This window comes from Rhipicephalus microplus, chromosome 6 (genome assembly GCF_043290135.1).
Source record: "Rhipicephalus microplus isolate Deutch F79 chromosome 6, USDA_Rmic, whole genome shotgun sequence".
In the NCBI taxonomy this organism is placed as follows: Eukaryota; Metazoa; Arthropoda; class Arachnida; order Ixodida; family Ixodidae; genus Rhipicephalus; species Rhipicephalus microplus.
In genome coordinates this window covers 137,673,248-137,700,071 of record NC_134705.1, presented here as the reverse complement: position 1 = coordinate 137,700,071, position 26,824 = coordinate 137,673,248, and the positions used below count along the sequence as shown (strand labels likewise).

General features: G+C 42.8%; 2 protein-coding genes across 5 annotated transcripts in view; both read right to left on the bottom strand.

Moving 5' to 3' along the window:
• Positions 1–10,038: 10,038 nt before the first annotated feature.
• On the bottom strand, positions 10,039–19,004 carry LOC119185240 (uncharacterized). Of its 3 annotated transcripts, none has more exons than XM_075866676.1 (5): positions 18,777–18,998; positions 17,168–17,310; positions 17,024–17,091; positions 15,637–15,723; positions 10,039–10,424 (listed from the first exon to the last, which is right to left on the bottom strand). In XM_075866676.1, exons 1-5 carry the CDS (start codon positions 18,876–18,878, stop codon positions 10,216–10,218), a joined length of 609 nt encoding a protein of 202 aa, XP_075722791.1. In that variant the 5' UTR covers positions 18,879–18,998; the 3' UTR covers positions 10,039–10,215. The 3 variants fall into 3 exon arrangements, with proteins under 3 accessions (XP_075722791.1, XP_075722790.1, XP_075722792.1); XM_075866675.1 differs by lacking the exon at positions 18,777–18,998 and adding an exon at positions 17,389–17,621; XM_075866677.1 differs by lacking the exon at positions 17,168–17,310 and having other exon boundaries at positions 18,777–19,004.
• Positions 19,005–21,925: 2,921 nt separating this feature from the next.
• The window catches only part of LOC119167974 (uncharacterized), a 39,071-nt gene continuing 34,172 nt past the window's right edge, over positions 21,926–26,824 (bottom strand). For both annotated transcript variants that reach the window (XM_075866678.1, XM_037419431.2), the window contains exons 4-5: positions 24,750–24,836; positions 21,926–22,491 (exon numbers count right to left, since the gene is read on the bottom strand). In XM_075866678.1, coding sequence (XP_075722793.1) covers positions 22,289–22,491; positions 24,750–24,836 — 290 coding nt within the window. In that variant the 3' untranslated portion in view covers positions 21,926–22,288. The remainder of the gene's footprint in view (positions 22,492–24,749; positions 24,837–26,824) is intronic.

Genomic DNA, 26,824 nt, shown 5'->3' with positions numbered 1-26,824 from the left:
CATGGCATTTACGAAGGAGTCGCATGCGTATATGTCATAAGCTTCACAATGACGTCGGTACGGAAGCGTGTTTAAAAATGTGAACATTTTATTAAAATATTGAAAATTGCTTCAACAATATTTTTGCTTCTGTGAATAAGGCTGATTATCTGATATGACGGCTGTACACGCCCCGGCTGGTTTCCCAGTTTTGTTTTACCCCCCACCCCCCTTCAAAAAAAAAAAAAAAAAACTTGCGAGCCCGGGGCCTAAACTTCAATGAACGCTCTCATACCGAGATTCTTTCTTCATAGTACACACAAAGCGAGAGCAAACTCTTTATTTTGGGGGGGGGGGGACAATCTCATTACTTTCGCAGGTGGGAGGCCACCTCATTCCATTTATGCTTGCATATGTGCTAATATGACAGCTAACATCCCCCACTGTAACTGGCACTCAGGACATGGGACTGGTACTTGTCCCCCCAACTTGTGCATAGTTTACGGGTGCATAGCTGCCTCAATCAATTCTTATTGCACCGTTCCCAAGCTTCATTGATGGAAGGTTTCCGAAACATATAGAATGTGCAGTCACCTTCCTTTTTTTGCTTTTCGCGATTCATTGCATGTAGTTGAGTGCAGTAGACATAAAGTACCACATCAGTTAAGCCCCTATCACAATAAATTATTCGGAAAACATGCTACCTGATAATAAATCTAAATGCATGGTTTAAATTCAGGCACGTTGTTGTATAATGTCATCTAACACTACACTGGATGAACAAAAGCTGTTTGTGTGCCCTCTTCTCGTGCCCCTGCCCCACCTTGGTGGTCTAGTGGCTAAGGTACTCGGCTGCTGAACCGCAGGTCGCGGGGTGAAATCCCGGCTGTGGCGGTTGCATATTCGATAGAAGAGAAAATGCTGTAGACCAATGTGCTTAGACTTGTGTGCACGTTAAAAAACTACAGGTGGTTGAAATTGCCGGATCCCTACACTACATCGTCTCTCATAATCACATGGTGGTTTTGGTACGTTAAACACGCCGTATCAATCAATTATTCAATCTTCTCGTGCCCCTGTTGACCTCGCGCCACTTTCGTCGACGTTATGGGTGTATCTGCCTATAGCTTCTTCTCCATGTTAAGTCTACACATTGTGGCAGGTAGCGTCCTGTCTACGTCCCCTGGTGCAGAGCATGTAGTTCGTAATGGCAATGTGAGTCACCTAGTTTTCCAGGAAATATCGATTACTTAGTGTGCAGGCACTAAGCATGCCTTGAATTTTCATGCATGCCTTGAATTTAGGCTGAATCGCGAAATATGAGATGTCGCCAAATATAAAAGCAAGACCTGTTATTTCGCCAACATTAGCTTATCTCACAATAATAAATTCACTGTGCGAGTAGTTGGAGTGATTATGTGCTCACCTAATATTTGCCAAAGTTACTAAGTGTCATTTTCTTTCCTCTCTTGTTCGTGTTCACTGACTCGTTTTAGTGACTCCTATTGTAAATCTCGACAAAATACGACGTATTGCTCTTAGTCTGGTGCCACTGGATATAGATAGCTGCCTAATAGCAGGAAAATATGAAATATGTTCATATGAAATGCCTTGAATCATTGGAAAACAGTTTTCCAAAACATGTTCACATCCTTTCAATATTCGGATTACTCGCAACATACAAAAACGTATTGTTCGAGACTGCGCAAAAGATGGCACTTTTGTGTCCGCACCAGCGCAGCTGCTGACCACTAACATCTTTTGTTAAACCTGAAACATATGATTCGTTTTTACGAACAGCCAGCAGCCCGTAAATATAGCCAGAAAGCATTACGTGCCGGAGTGTTAAACCTGTTGCTAAAGCTTCTATATGACAGCTTTTAATTTTTTCCAAAACCTGTATCTTCATCATAGAAAAACCTGCGATTGTTCAGCAGCACTTGACCTTCAGACCACCTGGAAAAGCTCCTATACTACGTGTTCCTTGTATTACGAGCGTATGTTTTGATTCAAACATGAAAAATAAAAATGCGTTGTTGCCTTTACCACAGTTCTCACTCTAATCCTACGCTCTAGAAATTCGTTTTTTTTTTGTGTGTAGGGAAGTTAATTGTACTGTGTGTGCTTGTCATTATGGGTCGTCCTTCTTGCTATTATTATTATTTTTTCGCGAGGTAATCTTAAAGAACCATGTAATGCTATCGCAAATAACTCTGCTTTTTTGCCTATTTGCATGGAATGGGATAAACCAAGACTGGTCAGAGCGGCTCAAAAATACTCCGGGATACAAATATTCAAATACATTGCTTGGAAGCCCAAAATACAAATACTGAGATCTATTTGCCCCAGACGTAGCGCGATATTCGGGAGATACTTTTGTAAAATCGCACAAAAACTATCCTAGAATGCATATACATCAATGAAAGTACTAAATGCTTTTTTTAGTTTTAAGGATCCTCCTACTCCACAAGGACATTTACCAAGTGCAGCTAAATATTGTTGGAACAGTTTCACTAAATTAAAATTTGCAGTTTATTAAGTTCTTTATCAAAGTCGCCTCAGTGCCATTAAGACGTTACAAAGGTGGGGGGGGGGCAAAGTACAGATTTGGTAATAATGGTAGTTATATATTATGTCAACTTCAATGAAACAGTTCACTATTACAACATGTGGAACGAACATTGGACACCAATACTTACTTATGAAAAATTATTTGAGCTATCCTGCAAATACCATGGGTCATGTATATTCCAAAACCGAGATGGGAGCCTACGAATGGAAATACGTAGTGGGATAACAAGGTTGTATAGTGGAAGTGCCTCAGACAGGCTGGCCGACGTTTTGATAGACCTATCTTTCTCAAAGGCGTCTTGTCATCCTTGGCGTGTTAGTTTGAAGGGGGTCAGTAGTGACGTCATCTCCTGGTGGTGGCGCGTGTCCCTGTTGGTAATCGCCATCCGAAAAGGAAAAAAAAAAACTATGAAGCAGAAGAGTGCAGTCCTCGCTTCGTTTGAAGTTAGGTGGTAGTGATTCAAAATGATCTCGGAAGCTGGAAGAAAAACGAAAGAGAAAAATACATATATAAATAAAACACGCAAAGTACCAGCGTTGTGCTGCAAAGCGGTGGCCGCTGTAGACACGAAAAACAGGAAAGAGCTTGAAAATTTGAAGTCGGCAGACGGTCGCCGTGTCGGACTAACACAAAGAATGTCCGTCGATAGCGGCGTGTTCCCAAACACCTTTGAATGGGACGCATAACAAGAAAACAATTAAAAAAAAGTGCCGCCATATCCACGAAGTGAATGATGATGAGTGGGCGAAGCTCTGGAGGAAAACCTGGTAAACCATGAATCTTCCGTACCTTTTGCCCACTCGATTTTATTACAATGCTCCCCCTAGCGTACGTCGCCGCACTAAATCGAACGATTGCCTTTCACCAATGATGACAAGTGCCGTATGCGACATTATTCCTATTTTATAACATCTCGCATCTTTCATCATCAACTACAAGTACCGCCGTCTAGTTTATAGCATCTTGCATCTCTTCATCATCAGCTACAAGTCCCGCCATCTAATGAACACTGAAAGAACTAAACGAGAGGTGGCTACATGCAGGAGACGGTGCCGCCATCTAGTAAACACTGCAAGAACTAAACATGAGGAGGCGACATACAGGAGACGGTACCGCCATCTAGTGGACACTGCAAGAACTAAACGAGAGGTGGCTACATACAGGGGACGCACAGCCCACGCCTTAAGGAGCTTCGCCCCTAAAAAAAGGGGGGAGGAGGAGGAGCAGGTGGCCTACTTTCAAATGCCAAATATCGAAGGTAAGCGATACCCGATGTGGTTTGAAGAGCACGTGTTTGATGGGGAAGGTCATTGACAAATATATGTTTCAGTATTACCGTAGATGGCCCGCTGAGCGGAATCGCCTCAAGAATGCCACCTGCGGTAATACCGAAAGCGTAATGTTGCCATTTTGCTCGATGTTAGCCATCGAGCGACGTTTTGGACGGGCAAAGAGCTATCGCGCAGCCGGGCAACCAAAAAGGCTACGAGTCCCAGCGGACCATGCCATGGCGATCAACAGGCCGCCACATTACCTGCTGCCGGCCATTCCAGTCAGAGCATGCACTGCTACAGCCCCCCAATTCCCTGGACACGACGGAAGACGTTTGGCAGAACTGGAAGGCGTGGAGGTAAGCTCTTCACGACTGCAACTTACGTGAAGCAACCGCCCAAAAATGTTTAGGCAACCACTTTTTTTATCAGTATATAGAACAAGTTTTAGAACAAGAAAAGCAAAAGCAAGTTAGATGGGCTGTATAAACCAGTGCTTAACATAGCATGGTACGAAGTTATCCTTTATTTTTTTTTGGAAAGCGTGACCAGAAAGAAAATGAGCAATTTAACGACAGCCTAAGTGAACTTCGTGCGCTTGCAAAAAACTGTAAATTCGGTGAGTTTGAATAACACATGCTAAGAAGCAGGGTCATTCTGGAAATGAGAGACAAGAAACTCCAAGAATGACTTCCGTCGCAAGTGCATGATTTGCCAGAACTGTTGAAACATGCCGACCTCGCGAGCGAATTAAACAGCAAAGCGATAACTTCAGCCCTGCGTGAACGCTCAGGCAGAAGTGAACGCAGTTTACCAAGTCAGTTGGTACTGTAACAAATGGACCAAGTCATACAAAGACCAGGAAGCATGTCCAGAAAAAGGGCGCATGTGTGAGAACTGCAGCAAGAGAAATCATTTCGAAGCTGCATGCAGAACCGGAATTGTAAATCCCACCGCAAAAGAGCAAAATGTTCCATGGCTCGAAGATAACCGAATCAGGCAAATTGACAGGCAGGCAGAAGACTCCTCCATAGGTAGAAGCATAGTCACACAGCAAAACAAAAAAGATGAGCGCCGGACTGCAATGGTAAAAATGAGAAAAAAAAACTCTTATCACTGCATGCTTGGCACAGGCGCGTACTACTCAGTGATGTCGCGCTATCAAATGGAAAATATTACAAAAAGATTTGGCAGATCGCACGTACCTTGGAAATCAACGTTATGCCTAGCATGTGGGGGGAAGGTGATTGATTTGATTGATTGATTGATTTGTGGGGTTAAACGTCCCAAAACCACCATATGATTATGAGAGACACCGTAGTGGAGGATTCCGGAAGTTTCGACCAACTGCGGTTCTTTAACGTGCAATTGTGTTCAAATTTTTTACTAATTGTGTGATGACTGTTGCGTAATGATTCCAACAGTGACATGGGTATTAGCAACACTAGAAGCGGTAAGCTGATGTGTAACGCCTGTGTCCACCATCATTGCGGCCCTAGACATTTCTAGACGATTGAGCTTCAATTCACGGTGCTTTACTTCAATTATTTTTTTACCCCACGTGACAGCTGTATCGAAGGAGTACGTATGTACTGCTTATAAGATAATATACCTAGCCCTGCATCTATATTGTCGTTTCACGAACATTACGGTCTACATTAAAAACAGTGTTGAGACCTGGCGTAGATCTTTAGCCGAATACTTCATTACAACGCAGAATGCTGGTGTTCGATTTATTTTGGAACCATGATATTCTATCGGTTCGTTAAGACAACACCTCCTTTACTTCAATGCCAGTGCAAACGTGTGCTTTTCAACGGGAGCCATCGGTCATTCTTAGTTTAGGGAGTGGTCTGGATGCGGCGCTGAGTGAGGGGTCGCGTTGCTCGCGTCACACGTACGTCTGAGTGCCTTGTCCCCAAAGACGTGATAGACGTGCCCCCCAGACCAATATCATACGTCTGTCAGATTCGTTCTTTCATGTTGCTTCTTTCTGCCTTGAGACAATGCCACCGCTGCCCTGTCACAGTGCAGCGCATGCAGAAACGTTGCAGTAACGTTTCGCTATTAGTTGCCCGCTTAGCGCCACCAACGGTGACATGCTATCTCAAAACAACGAATATTTCACAAAGCCAGCGTGACTGCCAATATTGCAAACACGAGGAAAGAAAGACACCGCCCTACATATCTGTAGACAACTGAACAAAAAATTACTTCAAATGATTTCCGTCATGAGGCACTGTATGAGGGGCTACTCTACTTCATGACCGCAAAGGACACCCGAAGGCTAGAGCGGGAAACAGCTAGAAAAGAGGGTGGCGAACAGCTGGATCGGGTGCAACTGGCTGGCATTAATAAAATAGAAGATGTGTTGGTTGGCACAATGCTACTAATGGCAGGTTCTAAAAGTGAATACACTTTGCGCCTGCCTACTTGGCGTCCATCACACCCACAAAACCGAAAATGAACACCTGCACGATGGCAAAAAAAAACGTGTATAAAACCAGCTTTAGCTGTACTTCAATCAAGTATGCGGCAGCACAATACATAATATCTGTGCCGGGAGTTCATCCGCCCGTCTGTTTATTTGTTAGTTCATTATACTAGTTGGTGACTGCGGAATAGACATTATGGACCTTAGAGCCTATAGCTTCACCAACTCATCGTGAGTCACTTCGTGGAGATGCGTTCCGAACGCTCTTGAGCTAAAATTACCCATGTCTTTTGGCGCCATTCTTTGGCTGATATAAGCAGTCAATCACCTTCAGTGCATTGCGCCTGACTACAGTTGGTGTTAACTTGACGTGATGGCTGTATAGTAGGAGTACTTCGTAAAGTTCATGAAATTGTATAGCCATCACTGCCCCACTGCGGTAGTATAGGGGCCAAGGCACTCGGCTGCTGACGTGCAGGTCATGCGATCGAATCCCGGCTCTGGTGGTTGCATTTTCGATGGAGGTGAAAATTCTATAGGTCCATGTGCTCAGACTTTGGTGCGCGTTAAACGACCCGGGTGGTCGAAATTCCCGGAGCTCTACACTACAGCGTCTCTCATAATCATACGGTGGTTTTGAAACGTTAAACCTCACTTTGCAACCAATTTATGGATAGTCATCACTGCATCTCCACTGGACGCTTCACGAACATTAAGACCTAATTGAAACGTGGTTGCAAGGCCTAGGATGACTCCGTGCACTCTAAAAAATATCGAGTAAAAGGGGTGTCAGTTTGTCCGACAACAATATTCGTCATCAGGCTTCCATGCGCTTCCTTTCTTGAAAACTCAGCGCTGGTCACTTTCCAATCGAGAATACAATGTAACCCTGATAATGGGCATGTCGATCGTAACCGGAATGTACCGGACGTGGGGCGATAGCACAAGGATAGAACAAAATATAGATGAGGATTATTGTTGTGAGACAAAAAGACACCCTTTTTACTCGCTCTTTTTTTATAGTGTGGTAGAATACTTCATTGTATGGGTGAATGAATGGATGTATGAACTTCATAAGGTACTTTGTAATGTCCCTTAGCACGTTGCAGGCCACTACTACACTGGAACAGGAAGACCAAGTCTGTCTGCTGCATTATCACTTCATTGCCACGAATAATTCTTGGGTTAGATACCTGCTGAGGCCCTGACGCGTTTTTCTAGCCCTCGTCAGGTGAACGCTGCCGATGTCCTCTTTGTCTTAAAGCTCACGCGTGAAAGTACCCATGCTTGTCCTCACCGTTGCTGGGTTGATATAAACTGTCAATCAGCTATTGCACATACCTGCATACCAATGGCACATGAGTCCCCATGGAGATGTGCGACTCGTATGGCGGAAAAGGTTTGACGCTGTACTCGAATAGACTGTCATATATTCAAGTCATGACCAGCGAGTCATATGCATCCAATCATCTTAGCTTCCCATACTAATATTGAGTTACACCACGTTAAGGGTTGATCATGAGAGCACCCACACGTAGAGGGCTAGATAGATAGATAGATAGATAGACACTGAAATGGTAGCCAGGACGGTAAAAATGCTTCATTCGAAATAAACAAAAATCGCCTTCATTTCCAAAAATATTATTAACATTTCAGAAACAAGCAGTACGGTGCATTTGCCTTCAGGTGACTGGTCCGGGGGGAACGTTTGAAATAGAATTCTTCGTCGCGGAAGACACCTATCAGTGACACTAAGCGCCTCAGTCGCTGAGAAACTGCGCTTATTTTGTCGAATTGCTTCAATGAAGCGACACAACAACGACGACGTAGTTAGGCATTATGAATAGGTTTTTAGCCAATGGGGAGCACTTTGGCTGTGGTATGCACTCGAGGACTGAGTACATATGGGGAACTAGACCGCAGGGAAGCAAGCGGAGTAATTCTCATTGTGGAACCAACAGAATGGACTAGCTTTAAACCATGAAGTCATTATTCTACTCATATGTTCTGGCACCTGATGGCATTGTAAGCTTGTACCATGCAATATTACGGCCATATTACGCATAGCGTTCATACAGGATGCGTGTGTTCGTTAAGCATGGAAGTTTTTTTTTCTTCATTTCCAAACAGACGCGTGGTTGTGGGGTAGCACACCTGGTTTTCATGCGAATGGCCCGAGCGCTTCACTTGGACTCAAATTATTTTATTTGTTTTATTTCCTTCTCTCTCAAATTTTTGGTCATTGACAAGACATTGCACTCACAACCCATAACGGCCACGCCAATGACGATGCGAGAATTTCTGCGAAACAAGCGCTTTATCGCCATCGTGTTAATAAACAAATAAATGGAAATTTTTAGGCAACCGGAATGCTACAATCACTCAAAGAAGCGCCACACCTGCTTGTGAAAAAAGTAACAACAGCATACTGGTTGCGCTGGCAGGAATTGCAGTAATTAAGCCTTCCTAAATGCTAGGAGATATTGCCCTGTATTTGCAGACGTAGAATCATTCGCGCTGCTTTTTCCATGACGACATATAAAACCGGATGTTAAATATTTAGGTCGCTACTTTATCGAGTAAGTGACCTTGTAAGGTGCCATGTTTAGAAAGAGCCAAGTTCAGAAGATTGGTAACATGCGCCTTATGGTTGTCGAATTGTATGAAAAACAGCGCTTCACTCTGACTGATATACTGAATATGCTTTAGCAGAGTGTGACGTTGGGGGATTCGGTGTATAGCCTAATAGAATATTTTCGGCGCAACAGATACAAGCAAGCAAAAAAAAAAAAAGAAGACAGGACAGGGCGACACATTGGCGCCATATTCTGTCTCCATCTTTTTATAGTGCTTGTATCAGTTGCACCACCAATATTTTATTATTATTTACCGAAGTCTTCAAGCTGAGCATTGAAGATTGGCGCAGTTTCTCGCATAGCACATGTTTGCTCGAGCTAAAAAGCTTGTGTATGTCCCCTTTAGTTACACGCGTGTAGCGTCGTAGAATTATTCAGGGTGGGCACTTGTGTCCTGCAAGTGCAACAAGCGTCTTCTCAGAACTAGTGTGAAAGTCGGCGCCTGGAGAGCACAACCTTTTAAATCTAAGTGCTAGACTGAATGGGATGTTCGTCTTGTGGCTGCTTTCAAAATGCAGATGCCTGGGCTTGGCCGTCCACTTTTTTAAAGCTCTGTTGTTGGATTAGTATTAGACAAGTACACAATGACGTCGAGAATACTTACGGAATATTGTGAGTGGGCTGGCGTGAAAGAAATTGATAGATGAGCGTCATTGAAGTATGCGATGCATTCGTTCAGCATTTATATGGTGCCATATGAGGAAAATGTGGGCGATGAAACGCTTTTAGTGCATTGGAATTTGTACTCTTTTTTTCAAGAAACGTTTCAGTTTGGTCCCAAAAAGGCAGCCGTACATTGTAGCATACTGCAGCTTTTCTATAAAAAAACTTCCCTGAATTCATTGAAGTTATTGAGTGTGATGACTAACGGAGAGGTACGAGGCATTTGCCGGACGTGGAAGCCCGGCGACGGTGCACGAGGAGAAGAAAGTCACCCGCGGGCACGCACACCAGCCACGTCGACGCAGGAGATTGGTCGGAATGAGGCCCATGACAAGTGACCTAAAGTTTGATGAAAAATTCCAGAGGATGAGCTCTCAGAGGAGGAGTACAGTGTATTTTCACTTATCCGAAAAAAGGCTCCCACTTTGTTCTATTGGTGCCGCATGCGCGCCACTGAAATACAATGACAAGAAATAGAGGTGATTGGCTGCTCATGCGATGTAGATCTGCGCATTTATTTTCATAAGAAATTTTGTTCACTTCATTGAGTCTAATAAATGACTGCTGTTACTTCAACAGAACAACGCCATGAACGGTGATGGTTACGCAATAACTAAGATGAAACAATGTCACTGTGTTCTCAGTGAATATTTTTGTGCATTACCTTTTATAACTGTTGAATTCATTTTCTTGACTTTTCATAATCAGTATTGGTAGTTTTGCACCTTCATGAACTATATTCTGGCAGTAATCATTGTAGATTCCGCGTCCCTTCTGTGGAAGTTTTTTGAATTTTCGAATACAGTCAGTGTAACGACGGGACTCGATAGAAGAGTTCCAAACACGAACATTGAACAAAGTCCACCGCCCTGTAAAAACAAGAAAATTTGCTATCTGAAAGCCAGGGCAATGATGAATGCCTCTGTGTTGCGAAATCTTGATATTGTAATAGGTAATGTTACCTTTTTCAACAGGATTGAAACGAAATCCCACGGAGAAGAGAAGCATAACTGAACCGTGTCCTGAGAACAGTTGCCACTTTCAATATACATCACATAACAATATAATGTGTGGTTATAAGTACCAAAACAACGCGATTGTTATGTGAGACATCGTAATGGGAGTCTCTGGAAATGTTGACCACCTGGTGTTCTCTAATGTTCATGTCGCGTGGACTTATCGTTGTGTGTGACTAAGGTACCAAGTCGTCGGGGTCTAGCAATTCAAGCTGACGCTTTGGGGGGAATGATGCATGTACTTTATTACTTTTGTACCAAATTTCTTGCCCTTCTTCGCTTTCTAGAACTATAAATGTTTCCCTCCTCGCCTTTTCATTCACTATTGAACGTTATTAGACTAACCATAGATGTAATCACTGCTAGGTGTATCTGACTGATGACGGGGGGCACTGTCTACTTCTATATTTCTACATATGTATATTTTTATATCTTTATCTATATTCCTACTTCTATATTTGCCAGAGTTTTAATTACTACTCTAAAACGCACACAAAATAGAATGCAGCCTCAAAAGCAGCGCCCATCTAGTCCTTAGCAGTAGAAAAGTTTTGGGTTTAATTTTCATGCACTCCAACCACCCGCGACGAGCAACGCCAAAGTAGCAGTGCTACGCCTCGAAATCAGCAATACTCCGATTACGAAGCTAGTACTCTCAAATTTCAGTGAGAGAGGCAGAAGTTAGGAGAGGATGAAAGTGTGAAAAAGAGGGTCATCCAGTGCACTAAGTGGGCCTAAGATTGTAAGGTCAAAAGTTTAAAACCGCTTGTGTGTACTTTTAAAGAAAAAAATAGACTTTCAAAGAGGTAAGAAAGAAGTCCACATCAGCTACGAGTCAGTTGAAGTTGAAAGCTGATAGGCGGTCAGGTGGTGTTCTATAGTGCTAAGAAAGTGCAACAGAACCCCCTACTTATAGACAGCGCAGCACTGTGGCATGAAGTGGCAAACATTGGTTGAAATGCAGGTGGCGGGCTATTCATGATTGCATATTTACTTAAAACGCGTGATAAAGGAATCGTTTGAAGAAAGAAAAAGAGGTCTTGGATGCGGCCTCACTGGCGACCACCTGTCAGTAATGCACTTTCTCACCAGAACGGGATTTGCCACACTGGTGCAGTACTTGGCCATTAACTCCCATGGCTACCACAAATAAACATTGCCGTTTGGTGTACAGCGGCTGCAAAGACTGCCCAAGGCGGTGTTAAGACCTGCGACGCAGTGGAGGGAGCTAAGGTGCTCTGGTTCCGGACAGGCCGCCATTGAAATCTGACCTTGTCTTGGGTCAACGCTAGAACACCACCTAGCGAGTCTAGTCCATTTGACTTATTCGAGGAATTAGTGGGTGTTCAATGGAGAATAAGCTCAGCGAGGTTGGGAGGACTCGTGAGGCTTATACAGTGCTGAAGAACAGACACGGCCTATGCTACCATAGATATATTGACCGGAAAGAACTAAGGACAGGGTTTATTATACACAAGATTATTTCTGGTAACATAGAGAAATAGAATACTACAGCGTGAGTGAGAAAGCGGCAAGTATGATAATTAACTTTAACAAAAGGTTCAAGATAAATGTGGTACAGGCCTACGCGCCTACATCGAGCCATGATGACCATTTGGTTGAGCGCTTCTATGAAGACGTAGAGTCAGCGATTATTGAAGTAAAGTCACAGTATAAAAATCTGATGGACTACTTTAATACCAAAGTAGGCAAGAAACAGGCCGCAGACCATGCAGTTTGGGAATATGACATCGTCTCTAGAAATGACAGAGAGGAATTATTAGTGGCGTTCCCAGAACGTAATAATTTCGGGATCTTGAATACCTTCTTCAGAAGTCGCGTTAACTCTAAGCGGACGTGGCAAAATTCTACTGGCAAAACTAAAAATAAAATAGACTTCATTGCCCCACTAGGGTGGTCTAATTACCAAGGTACTCGGCTGCTGACCCGCAGGTCGCGGCTTCTAGTCCCGGCTACGGCGGCTGCATTTCAGATTGGGCCGAAAATGCGCTAGGCCCGTGTGCTCAGATTTGAGTGCACGTTAAGTGACCTCAGGTGGCTAAAATTTCCGGAGCATTTCACTACGGCGTCTCTCATAATCATATGGTGGTTTTGAAACGTCAAACTTCACATATCAATCATGAATCAAAACAGACTTCATATGCCTGAAATTATTTTTGGTCCAGAGTAAAACATTCTGGCAATACGCTAATGGCAGCAATCCCATTTCACTAAATGGTGCCGTGCTATAAAAAATCCACAATATTGAATATATTCTCCATATTCAAGGCAATATAAAATTCCCGAAAAATTTAACCTCGTAAAACTTAGTTTAGGTAAAACGCCTACGATTGTTCGAAAGACAAAAGTTTGTCTTCACCTAATTTAGCAAAAACAGATTTTTCGATACCCTGTTTAACGAGCTTGGTTTCGGGCTTGGCAAATTCTTTTCGCAAAAAAATGTTTTTGGGGAACACTGTTGGCTTTAGGCGGATAGCTTCAATTTTTTTTGACTAAAATAATTGCAGATGCTCGAGCGCCAATGTTGGGACAGTTAGCGTAGAATGACCCAAATCTATAAGTTTAACAAAAAGGTCCGCTCTTTGTCACGTTCATGCAGTAAAAAGCATATGAAAATAATAGGTTATTTCCCAGGCCATTAGTCAAGAATCGAATCAGAGAGGAAGGAAATCTTGGGCTGCACAGATTGATGTACAGGTTGATGCGCAGTTTGAGCAAAATAGTTGAAAGTGCCTGAAAGGCGTGTGAAGTTGAGATTTTGACCTGGAAGTGGGGAAGAGGCTACGAACCGGGTTTAGTATTATTATGCATGTTGGCAAAATGCGATAAATGCTGCACAAAATTTACTCTTACAATGAACACTACGAAATACAATTCCAGGGCACTGTATAGTGTGCTCTTGCCGATAATAACTGTAGACAAGGAATGCTCTAAGCGCATATCTGCTGTTCACAGGAAATTTTCCAACAGTGAGCGTCGGAAAGCTTTAAGCCATATGAGTCACAGTGGGTTGCTCATTGCAGAAAAATGCATGGAACTGGGTGCATATACTTCCTTGAATTTCAGCGGGAGGGCGCACATCTGTATTGATAGTGCTGTGTTGAATTTTCTCGGCGCAGAGACGCTCAAATATAGACCGGCCTACGCCTTATACAAGCTACTAGTGCTCTGTTTCAAGAAAAATGGCAGGGGTAAGGAGAAATTGAAGCTTGCGGTCATAAATTTGTGTAAAAGGTTTTTGTGCCGCACAAGAAGTTTCGACAAGCAGATTGTATACGTCGCGGCTGCTAATGCAACTTGAAATTTCAGCCTTGAAGAAGACAAGTCCGTAAGGGGAAACGTCAGATTCATCAAACGAAACCTGCTTGCAAATGTTTCACAGTGCTATTTTTTCGATGTACGGTACCCCTGACAAATCAGAAGTAGACAATGTTGTTAAGAAAATCAATGGCAAGGAAACTGAATGTAATGATTTTCAGCAGTTTGCTTGGAGCCTCAGGTAACTGCAGATGATATTTCGTTATGTAAAGAGATGCACTTCGTAAAGCAGTTAATTGAACCAAACCACATAAGCTGAGTAAAAGTGCTAGCTTTGTTTTCATCTTTACAGGTTGGCACAATTTGAAGGCTGAGAACATGCAAACAACCACCAATGGAGGACTTGTAGGAGACAGAAGTGAAGAGGAGGGGAAGGAAGTAAACAAAAAGGGAGAAAGCTGGTAGGTTAACCAGAAAGATTTCCCGTTGGCTACCCTACACTAGAGGATTAGACAAGCGAACTAGAAAACTGATAAACAGAGAGGAGGATAAAGAACGAAAATAAAAAAAAGGACGGGACAGCAAGTTCACTGCAGCGTGTGGAACTCCACCGCAAGTCACAGGCGTTCACACAAACTCGTAGTCCTCAAAAACACAAGAGGACTTTCCTTGCGTTTTGGCTATCCAGAGATGTGAACGGTGCTGTAACAGCACCGGTACAGAAAATGGCCTATCATCTATTAGCCGCCATACGCTGGCAACCACTTTCTCTCCCATTCAAATAAAGGACATGGGCACAGCAGGTCTTCAGTATGGTGGTCGGTGCCGCCAATATTGCACGTCGCAATATCTGTCATTGTGATTCACCAGATATGTGCTTACGTGAAGGCAACTCTTAGCCAAAAGTCATAGAAAATCAAAGCTCCATATCGATGTAAACCATAGAGGCTGTAGTTGCAGTGAAGTGCAAAGTTCATATAGTTTGGTACGTCGTACATTTGGTGCGTTTCACTCAGTGAACAAGGAATCGAATAAAACATGAGGGTGCTCGGTAAGACGTTGGATTCAACTGGTAGCGTGTGGGATGTCACATATATGTGTAAAGAGTATACTGCACCCTCAGGAACACATAGTTCGGAAAATCCATCACGTAAATTTTCGGCTGAGAGCCAGAATGACGCCTTAGGCATCATTTTCTCAACAGCGACGGTGGTGCAATAGGAATTGTAGAGTTACTGCTAGAAGCTGAAGCTGTAGTGGCAGGTGCCATGGCTACTAGGCCTTAAAGACAATATCGGCTAGCATCATACGGAGCTGAAATAATCAAGATATATTTTACAAGTTTTTTGATGCTTACAGCTCCCATTTACGTACAAGAGAATTTTACTACTATTCACTGGCACTTTAATATGCGCTACTTTCCTTTTTTTGCAGCTTTCTGAGAGCAGACTTCTTACAAACGGAATGTTTAAAATGTGCGTTGAGAATGTGTGGCTGTACGTGGTATGTTCATTATTAAAATTCGTGGATGTTCAGCACGACATGTTTCGAAACATGAAGTAATAAACATATTTCTATGTCCCTAACTTATTGCTTTATTGATTAAGGTAGAACGTTCTCTTCGTGTGTAAAAGAGGGCATTTCTTTCTGAAGTACTCATCGTAAGATTCAGCAAGCTTCAGTTTTTAAGCAATATTCTACAAAAATCTTAATTTGAATGTAAATTGTTCTAACGTATTTGAAAATTAGGTGAGAGTAAATCTAAACGTCTGATTAGAAAACTCACCGGGATAAGGTGCAGTGATCATAAAAACAGCACATTTTTGGATCCAGTTCAAATAGACAATTTCTTCTGAAATGTTGTAGTTCAGTTCTGCAAGTAAAAGTATAAGGCTATAACTTTTTCTAAGTGTGTGTGGAGGAAAGCACAAAAGGGTCCATGCGCCAGTACCCTTGTGTGCATCGAAGGTCCTCAAGAAATACTATCGCAATATTTTCGTCGAAAGTCCCCTACAGAGACTATCGTCTTTAATAAACCCGCAGAGACATCCACCGCTGCCAAAACTAGGAATTTGATACCAATAGCTTTCGTGGAAAGGCTGAAATAATGCCCATCCTTAATTGTAGTATAGTTCCAGCTTAAAGGGGCCCTGAAACACTTTTCTAGCATAGTAAAAAAACATTGCCGATTGGTAGTAGAGGCTCCCTAAAACATGCGAACCAAATAGCACAGCGCTGCACGTGGCCTGGAGTTCACAATAAATTATAAAAATCACCTAAAAATGCTTCCTCTTCTCTCGAAAAAATGATGGGATACGCTCGAAAATCACTTGTAAAAAGCCCATCTATTAGCCATCGGCTGATTTGAACATTACGCGCTCGGTCGTTACAAAGATCACTGCGGGAGGCTGCGACTTGTCCACGCGTGCGCGTGAGATTACACTGAAAAACCGGGTAATCGAAGAAAAAAAGGAGAAATAGTGCTCAAGGTCATAGGGCGCACGTGATGTTTTTTCGTTGCCCCTGCCGTCCCTCCTTGCTTAGCTTCCAGCTCTTTCATCGGGACGAGAGAAGGGAGAATGCGATTGCAGCATGTGACGAATCTTTGTAACTCCACTCGCATTGAACGGGTTCTAGAAATTTTGGCGGCGTGGAATTCGTGAGGCAATAAGCTCTTTTAGTGAATTCATTCCATAGTTACTTGAAAAAGTGTTTCAGGGCCCCTTCATCATTTAGAAAGAAATTTGTTTACCGGCATTTTTTTTAAATCTCCAGCGTTTCTGCCAGTGAAAACGTGTTTGACCAAGTAGCAAGTGATAGCTCCATTGAAATACGTTGCCTCCATTGGAGAATGAAAGTAAATGCAGCGTTTCTATTCAAGAAATGGAGCAAAGCTTCGGCGCAGTGCTCCCCTCTTTTTAATGCCAATGAAAGGAACTGACCTTGCACCCCCTGTAGCATTTCGCCTGTAGGTCAATGTTTGGACCAGCTTTGTGCCCTCGCCCCCCCCCCCCATACCGCACCATCTGCCGGCCATTCCTCGTGTGCGCGCCTATCGCACCTCGCAAAGATGATTTCCTGCACGTGGAATGTGCTTAGCAGATGAATGAAGATGTTGCAAGCTGGATGTTTCGAAACGGTTGATGAGAAACGGAATAACTTATTTGATTTACCTTTTACATGAATGAACATGCGGGTCTTTTTGTTCTCGTCAAATCTTCCCGTTATTCTGACTTTCTTTCTGCAAAGCAATAAAGAAAATTCTTAAATGAGACTATGATTTTGTGCAATAGCCACAGTTTTGAACATCACCGTACTTCATCCAATTTTCGTACCACAAGTGAAGGTACGTTATATGAGATTTGCTTATAGTCATCAGCAGGTCCGCTTCACATTGTGGCTTTCCCACTTTGTCTTCGGTTGTGTTGGTTGTCCATATGGGTAGCGGAGTTTTTAAAAACTGAAAAGAAAAGTATGTGCTTCACTTAGAGCATTATCAGTCTTATAATAACTAGAGCATACATGCTTTTCAACTCACTTCTCTCAAATGTGGTAATTGCATTGCGGAGTGGAAACATATGTGTTTAACTTGTATGGTCACATTGTTTTTTCTTAGGGTTCCTGTTGCAACTGTAATGATTGGGTGGGAATCATATTTTGCGAGCACAACTGCGTGCATTTTACGTGTAGCACTACGTACGTCCAGATGCGCTTGCAAAATACACGTTCTTACACAAAGCAAGAAAAGGAAATCGAACTAAAATTGCTGGTTATTCATATTTTTGGGATATTGAAGCATATCGAAAAAATCTAAGAAATTAAGAGACACTAAAGCTTCACCCTTAGGAGTTGAACGCAAAAGCGATATCCTTTTCCTAGTGCCTACTTCAAAAACTTAGTGCATAAAACGTTTTTGAACTTGCTCTGCACCTAGTACGGGGAATTAAGGGAATAGGTGCCATAGCGTGTGATGTTTGTTGTGGATGACCGGCTTTAAACCATGGAGCCATTATGATAATCACGTGTGCTGACGCCCGCTGTCAATGAATACTTGTGCCACGTACTTTTACTGCAATATTTCAAGTTGCAATGTGGAGCATGTATCCAGGATGCGTGTGTTTCTAAAGCATGAATGCTACTTCTACTGCATTTTTCAACCAGAAGAAGTTGTTTTCATTGTATTTATAAGCAGAGACATGACCGACTGAAAGAACATCTGCTTGCGACACGACTGACCCAAGTTCGATCTCCACTCGGATCCAAATGACCCTGGTTTGGTCCCCTTTGTGACCCCCGATATCAACTAATTATTTCATTTGCATCGTTTTCAAATTTTCGGTCACGCATAACATGATGACTTTTTGATCACAACCAATGAAGCCGACGCCGAAACCAACGCCAATGCCAGAATTTCTGCGAAAGGAGTTCTTTAACGCTATCGCGTTAATATTTCCTAAGAATATATAGAAGATGTGGTCTTGTGATTTCAATTCAGCACCACTAATGATTGTAAACTTGGCATAAAGATTGAGTGCAGCTTACGCGAAGCGAAAGAGCCGCCTAATTTGCACCTGTGCTAACATGGGAAGCATATTTTTGTGGTTGTCGTCATTGCGGCAATTGAGCAAGATCCAGAAGTACCTCGTAGGTAAAGAAAACAAAAAAGCTCTGCGGAGATGCTGTGAAGCAAGCGATAAAAATAACACTTGAAGAGAACGTTCTCATTGCCACATTGATCACTCAGAAAAATGGCTAGATATTTAGTTTTTCGTATTCACAACCATACTACCTTTTTAGGAGAATAGTATACCGAAAACGAATTTAACGCAGCCTCTACTTAAACGCATATTTTCTTAAACTAACGTCGTTTGCTCTGCATGGTTACATTTAAAGGTACTCGAAGTTTACAAAACCAAAAAGCGCTACCTTTCTGATGCCATGTGTCATTGATAGAATGTTCCAGTCACACTTCATCATGACTAAATGAATGCTGAAAAGAAATACTGTTATGAACTTTGTTTCCATCATCTTTTTTATACTATCAGCAGGCGTAATTGCATAGACACACGAACAGGGATACAGACAGTGCAGTTATCGAGAACAGTACTGAACACTGGACGTTCTGTAAACTGACACCTAAGCAAAAAGGCGGAAAAAACAATAGACCAGAAGTGGACGACAAGGACACAACCTCAAATTCCTACATTTTCATCGAAGTATGAATTGTATTTTGTCTTTATTTTTTCCGCTCATAAAATTTATCATATGCTACAGGTGGTGGGCGAAACAATACTGTGGACTTCGTTATAGATTATTTGATTGTGGTTCGCCCGAGTTATTTTTCCTATCTTTTTTCCATTCCGTCTCTACTCTCTTCAGCTTAGGATAAGAACATATGGCCAATCATTCAGTCGGTGCAAAACACTTGCAAAAGCAGTGCGCACTTTGCTAAGAGATTTCCGGGAGCACTTTAAAATAACCCCAGGTGGTCGAAATTTCCGGAGCCTTCCACTACGGCGTCTCTCATAATCTTATCATGGTTGTGGACGTGAAACCCCACACATCAATTTTATTAAGAGACTTCCACAAACATCAATAGAAGACGTCAAGGCACCAGTGCGGTTTTGATGGTCAGGGTGGACGGAAATCAACCACAGCGCTTCTACATTTGCCATTGTTTATCTGATACTTATAATATAATATTGATTGCAGAGGTCCTGTGTATGACTATTTCAGTCTTCCATTATTGGTTGTTTCTTGCCAACGGCTCACAAGTGAAAAGGGTACAATAGCGTAATGCAACAAAACGCTGCCAAGACACAACTATGACCAGGCGGCTGTTCGAATTCACCTTACCAGTAACAACATACGCTGCTGCCTAATAATAGGGCGGCGATGGGGGCTAGTTGGTACGTCGTCAAGCGTAAATACACTACCCTGTCGTTCGCTTACTGCACACAAGTGAATCTCCCATGCACTCAATTTACGGCCCTAAATACCACCTAGAAGTGGTGGACTGGGAACAGACGCACATCGACGATGATTTTATTCGGCGTAGTTGTTCAAGTGCCGTTGGCAACAGTGCCATTCAGTTCTTAGTCCAAGCTATCTGAATGTAGCCGGGTGCTCGTTTGGGTGCGAAGCTGCAGGGCCTAGCCATACTCATCATCCTACCTCGATGACAATGAGGCTGAATAAAAACTAGTGTGTCACAGACCACACATTCTCTTTGTTACAATACGCCATAGCACATGCAAGGCACGCGCTACACACCTTGACCCATGACGATGACGTTGATGACAGTGAAGAACAAGCGAGTTACAGACCACGTACTTTCTTTCTGCCATCGCGGCACAACACATGCAAAGTACCCACTATACGCCATAACATTGAAACTAATGATGTTACTGATCTCAGACAATGACTGGCTTGGGCAGTATATGACGTCTCGATATGATTTACGATGCATTTCGTATGACCGTAAACAATCAACAACCACCAGGAGACCATGCACCTACCTTGTCCTTACCAACGTCGGGCTAGTTTCCATACCAAAAAGCAGTAATAATGAAAGCAAAACATAACTCACAACTCAACTTAACATACCAACAGACCAACAGACATACCAACAGACAAATCAAAATTGTATATCACTGTAAACCACAATGGCGCTTATTTGCAAGCGCAAGTGGTCAATGTCGCGGGTAACCTACGGTAACACTGAACGATCAAGTTGCTTCACCCACTCATCATCATTCGCTTCACGGATATGCACAGATTTTCTTTCCTGGCAACTACTGATTTTAAGCTATTGCTTGGAATTATGCCAATAAGCTTACAATAGATCACCGAAGTCCTTCATCATTTTGTTTGCGGCTTCATGGCACTACATCTACATTCATAGCTTAAATACAACGTAAAGGCATTCACGTTTATAGGAAAGTTCATGGGACGCACGCTCCTTAGAATAAGCTCACGCGTTTTAGGGGTAAGGTATGTGTGCTTTCAATAAAATCAAATTAAAGCTGTACGGAACATTTGAAAACACATTACTTCTTTTTTTGAAAACGTAAGTAGTATAGTGTGCAGTCATTGAAGTTTAACTTCATGCATTTTAATGATGAGGGAACGTTCCCTATGGCGCCATTACTACTACACAAGCGGCTAGTGTAAAAATTGTTATGCCATTCCTGCTGTACATTACAAACACGCTGTATTCTGTTCGTATCACTGGATGGAAAATGTTCTCTTAGCTCCAGACAGCAGGGTACGGTTTTTTTTTCATTCTTGTTATTCCCCGAGGATTGCGATTCTCAGAATACATTGAAGGCTGGAAAAAAGTCGGTACAGTGCGTTTTTTTCAACACTCTATGAGAAATGTTTATGAAGGCAAATTACATGAATGACGTCTCAATTTTCTAAAGAGAGTATGCCTTTTTTATTTTTGCAAATAAAACTGAAAGGAAAGGAAAGAAGACACCACGGTGATTTCTGCAAAGTATACGGCCTACTAAATTTATTTGGACAACTATTGTTGTTCACTATTTTATTTTGTTCCGAAGTGCATTATATGTAATATAACAACTCATTTCTCATATACAACGAGAGGCTATTAATAGGTGGTGCTTTTTTATCAAACCGATATGTTGCGAATATTCGGTATTTGCCTGGGTCTCGTTACTCGCACTTGTGAACCCTTCATAAGGCGGCAATGAATCTCTGCAAATTGTGTGACCCTCAACCTAACCATGAGCGAAACGCACGAAAGAACTTTTTAATTTACGTCATGTAGCTGTCAATGTCGCAAGGTTGTGACAGGTTCTGTCACACACTTCACACAACTTGCATGTAATTCCACAAGCTATCGTGAAATTTTATTGAAGACATTCAGGACAGGTGCAGCCGGCGTGCAGAGTGCTCTAGCACTACTTTAAGTGATACCAAAAGTTACTATGCCGACCAAGTGAATTACAATCAAGCAATGCCACAGCACCGATGCGCCAGAGTGGAGTTTATCAACTAATCCGTTGTTGTACTATGATGTTTTTCCAGATGAAAAAACGAAGGACGGGAACTCATGCTAGCCAATACGTTTATTCAGTAAAAACAATGATTGACTGATACATTGCACAGTGTGCCAGCCACTTCGATTTATTCTGATCTCTAAGTCTTTTTACAACTTTTGAGCGGAACTAAATACCCAAGGTACCTTGTTTCTGATGAACAGGCCACTGCATATAATGTCACACGCTGTTCTTGGCTGTACATTGGATGGTGCTTTGGCATCATCGGTAGTGCCACGCTTGTGTTTCAATTTGAGTTTATACTTTATATGTAGCACAAACGAAACCTACTAAACCTAGCACACACTATAACACATTTTTATACAGAATTGGTATTGACTTGAATAATGAGTCAAAATATTATGCACATTCTTTTTACAATCTTTTTCGCTCTTGTTTTTGGTTAGACGAAACCAGTATTGGCAGTTGTGCACTCCTATGAACTAAATTTTGGCAGTCTTCGTCATAAACACCTCTTCCGTAGGGCTCTAACTTCTTGAATTTTCTAATGCAGACATGTGCATTGTTCAATGCAGTAGACAGGTTCCATACTCTCACCTCATACCAAGAGCACATGCCTGCAAAAGGCAAGCAGCAATGATATAATTAACCAGAGACTTTCTTGTAAAAGTCTTTTGATATTGTTTTCGTAATGCCTAAGACATTATTTTAGGACAAACACTATTAAAATGGTCGTGACTCTGACGACATCAGGGAGTTGAAAAACTAACGGAGTTCATATGTGATCTTTTTCAAAAAGAGTGAAATGCAGGAACCAAACAAAAACCGAATTTCGTGAGAGCGTGAAGTGCGCTCAAGAAGTTATAGTTTCAAAAACTGTGGGAATGAAAATAAAGTAATACTGCCTGTAGCGTGATCTGAAAGAGGAACTTTCCCATAAAAACTGGGCCACATCACCTATCTGCTTCTTTCAAACGGAATTACATTCATTAGGCCAATTCTGTGTTATCCATCTAGGTCAAAAAAGCTAACACTATCCCAATCTATATGTTTCGTTTCTGTCCTAGTTACGTTGCTCTCGTGTCTACGTCCTGCCATTTGTTTTTCAGGGCAAGTCACCACATATTGATGGAGGTCATCTTGTAAGCCAAAACTCAAATATAAAATGGCTGATTTTACTACTTCTCTCAGCTTCTTAGTGTTTTGTTCCACTTATGGCACTACATTATTGTGTCCTTTTTCTCGATCAAAAACGGTATATTTAAAATGAAAAAACATATGAAGTGATATCTACCTCAGTGTTTACGGAGGCTTTAACCACAATATACAATTGAGGTATTCAGGAACCGGATACTAACGTGCGAAAAATTGTTGGAGTAGCCCCAACAATATTGTTAGTATCAAAACGTTTGTTTTGCTCAGTTTCAGTTCACACGTGGCTCTTTTTGAATAAACGGAAATTGCCACGTATGCACTTGCCTCAGAAACCAAAAGGGCTGATCTTTCACACTTGCCTAATCATTGTGAGAGATATACCACAAGTAAAACTATTCCGTGGTCGAGTTACATTATGCAACCGCGAGTGGCGCGCACGCGCATTCCTCTGTAAATTCTTCAAATAAGCGAACGGGAACCTTTCAAAATGCAGCACTGGATCAGTTGCAACGCTAAATTTGCACAGGATTCAGAAAAATTACTTATCTCTGAAACAGAATCACCTGTCATCAGGATTGGCTCCTACTGGGACGTTTTTACAGTAGGTCCCATGTGCCTGTTTGAATTAAAGTTATGTGAATCTGTCCCAAGCAGGAGTCTAAAGGGAAAGAAAAAGATGACGAGAAGTGGTCAAGATTGGAAAAGGCTCGAGTACCACCAGGCCTCAGGCCCGTCACCCGAGCTGCAACGGCGCACGAGCAGCAATGCGCTGGCATTGTCGACATGGGCTTGTAAGGAGAAGGTCACATCGCCATCAAGCGCACTTGTGACAGCGGGAATCGCAGGGCATCGACTCGGCAATCTGTGACGCGGGCGGCCCGAGAAGTAGATAAAGACATCGACTTGTTTCGAGGGAGGCTGCTCAGGATGCAGCAACCGCTCACAGCAAGCGTCGACCTTCTGGGCGCACACCTAAGTTGCGCCACTGGGCCCAACCTAGAAAGCCTCCGCCACGTCGCCGACGTCAGGCAACGACGACAATGAGCGACCACGTCGGCAGCGACAGGGATGGTGACATTCGTCGAGAGTGCCTAGAAACCCAACAGTGATGCTGCGTGATCGATTCCAGACATCGACAAGCCGCGTTTCAGCTGGGTCAAGTAAAGTCGGCGCGAATCGTGAAGCTGCAGTTCCCTGACGCTGTTTAGGGCGGTTGTGTTTGTAGTCGGGCTCGTTAGTAACTTCGGTTTCAATTTGTGGTTAGTGGCATTTCCTTGTACATTTTTATACTCCTATTAGAGAACCACGCCTATCTTGACTAAATGTGGTGTGACCTTAAGGGAGTCCAGTCTCGGTTCATCACCCGCAGGCACCCGTAATATATGGCAGAATCACTGTGTAACGAAGTGGTAATAGTAAACGTACGTATGACCTCAAGTTTTCTTTTTTCTTTCAAGGTAGGCTTTGAAACAAAAATTCTTGAATACAGCACATGTGCTACACTTTCTGTGTGACTTCCGCTTTGTGATTTGCTTGCACAATTAACACCACCTTGCGTGGAGAATAGCATCAACGTGTTGCCCGGAAGATTTATTTATCTGTACGTTGTAGCACCGAGAGAAACCACTTATGAGAAACAGTGCACATGGACCGTATTTATGGCATACTGCGATACTGAGATCAATATTATTCTTAACTGCTACGAAGCAGTGAAACTCACCATAGCACGGGGTTGTGACTTTGAAGACCGCACACTTCCATCTCCAATTCAAATACAGCATTTCGTCTGTGACATTGTACACAGAGCCTGAAATGAAGAGTGGTATATACTCGTGGGCTTTACGTGAAATCACGTCATATTGCGACTTAAGACTAAAGCCACATGTCGAATTTTACCATAATGGAGCAGATATGCTTCTCAACGATGTCGTTGTTAATTACTTTTCTTTAGCTATAGTTTGTGTACGCTTAGCTTATTTGTAAGTGTGGCGCTCTTACCCCGCCCCCCCCAAAAAAAAAACCTGGCTCAAGTTTAGCTCTCGTAAAATTGTTCTCACAAGCGAAAGATGTGTGTAGCACATATTTGTAAAGCTTACCCACATATACTGTAATGCAGGCTCCGGCTTACGCAGAATCTCATGGTGAAAATACCCACTGGTCAAAGTTTAGTAGCGAGAATGCAGTTGGGCACGGATCTAAACACACGTTCATGAAGCTGCGCGCACGCGCCTGTGACCCGAAACATGACGTAGTTCCTTTCGTCGCTGCGTTCCAGTCATGGGCTCGTTTCTCCGTGACTCAGAGGGAGGCGAAAATCCTTGAGGCCCCTATATTTAGGTTTAGGTACACGTTGGAAAACCCCAGCTTATCAAAACTTCCAGCTCTCTACTACTGTGTCCCTAATAATCATATCGTAGAACTAGAACGTTTAACCTCAGCAACCATTATTATTATTATTATCATTATTATTATTATTATTATTATTATTATTATTATTATTATTATAGTATTATAGTAATTATAATAACCTGATAATCCCACCTCTCCAACTACTGTACCTGATCCGTAAAAAAAGAAGAAAAGGGACAACGCGTACCTGACAGCGCATCGACTGGTTCTTGTTGGCCGACTAGACGGCATTTGTTGCGCTTGATTTCACCTAATCAGGCATATATCGCTGAAACGGCCCAAAGGTATGCACAAAAAAAAAACTCGCAGGGTTTTCAATTCATTCACTTAAGGCAACGACAAGTTGACAACCATCATCTTTTTTTTTCTCCGCCGTTGTATTGATCTTCCCAGGCCAGCCTGTGAAAGTTTTCAGCGGCTATTGTGATTGTTCACTGCCTTCAAGATCAGAAGATCCTTACCTGATTTTAAATCGCTTCCGTTGCTGCGCTATCTTCCACCGAGCTAAGGTATCATAGGGTGACGTCACTATGCCACGTGGTGTCATGATGATTTTACAAACTTCAGAGAACTGCAATATCATTGCGAAGCTAAATGGTGACGTCATCGTAGGTTGACAATTTCTCGCATGCCTTTTCACTGACGCCGTGGAACGCCAACGGTCCACATTCGTGTTTGATGACGCATCCAAGGCTTTTGCTCCAATGAATTAAGAGAAGCACGTGAGCGTGTTTTGGAGATTTACATGCTGTGATGCCATGCGTGATCTGATTTGTGACAGCAAATTCAAGATACGAAGAGGAAACGCTGTACATGGCGCAAGGGAGACGCTCAACTGATGAGTACCCATCATGGTGCTAGAGATACAAAAAACGGAAGTAGCAGGGCAGGTGGGACCAGAAGAAGATGGTATCCAGGGTGCGGTAGTAGCAGCCAGCCGCGCGTATCTGGCCGATGCTCGCTGCAGGCTCCTATCTGACACTACATCAAGATTCTTTCCGACGGGTGGCATTTCCATATTGTCGCAAAAACACGCTCTCCAAGCCTACCTGCGTCTCCATGATAAATATCCTGCTTCGTCTGGCGAATGCCGAAAGAGCTTCCGGTCATTGCCCTTCACCGGGTCTAGCATACGCAGTCATATATGCTGTTGTTAGTGCTGCTGGGCCGACACACCATATGCCATCACTGTCTGCATTTAGCCTTCAATCTACAGCGTTTGTGACTTTTAGATGGGAAGCAGCTTTTGGACTAGCCTGAGTAACGCTGTCCCTCCGTGCGTCCGTATGAACGCACCGCTACTGCACTCCCCTCGCCACAGGTATTGCAGCAGTGCCAAGTAGGGCACGCTGCCCCTGCGAGTTGACAACACGCTCCCCTCTCAGT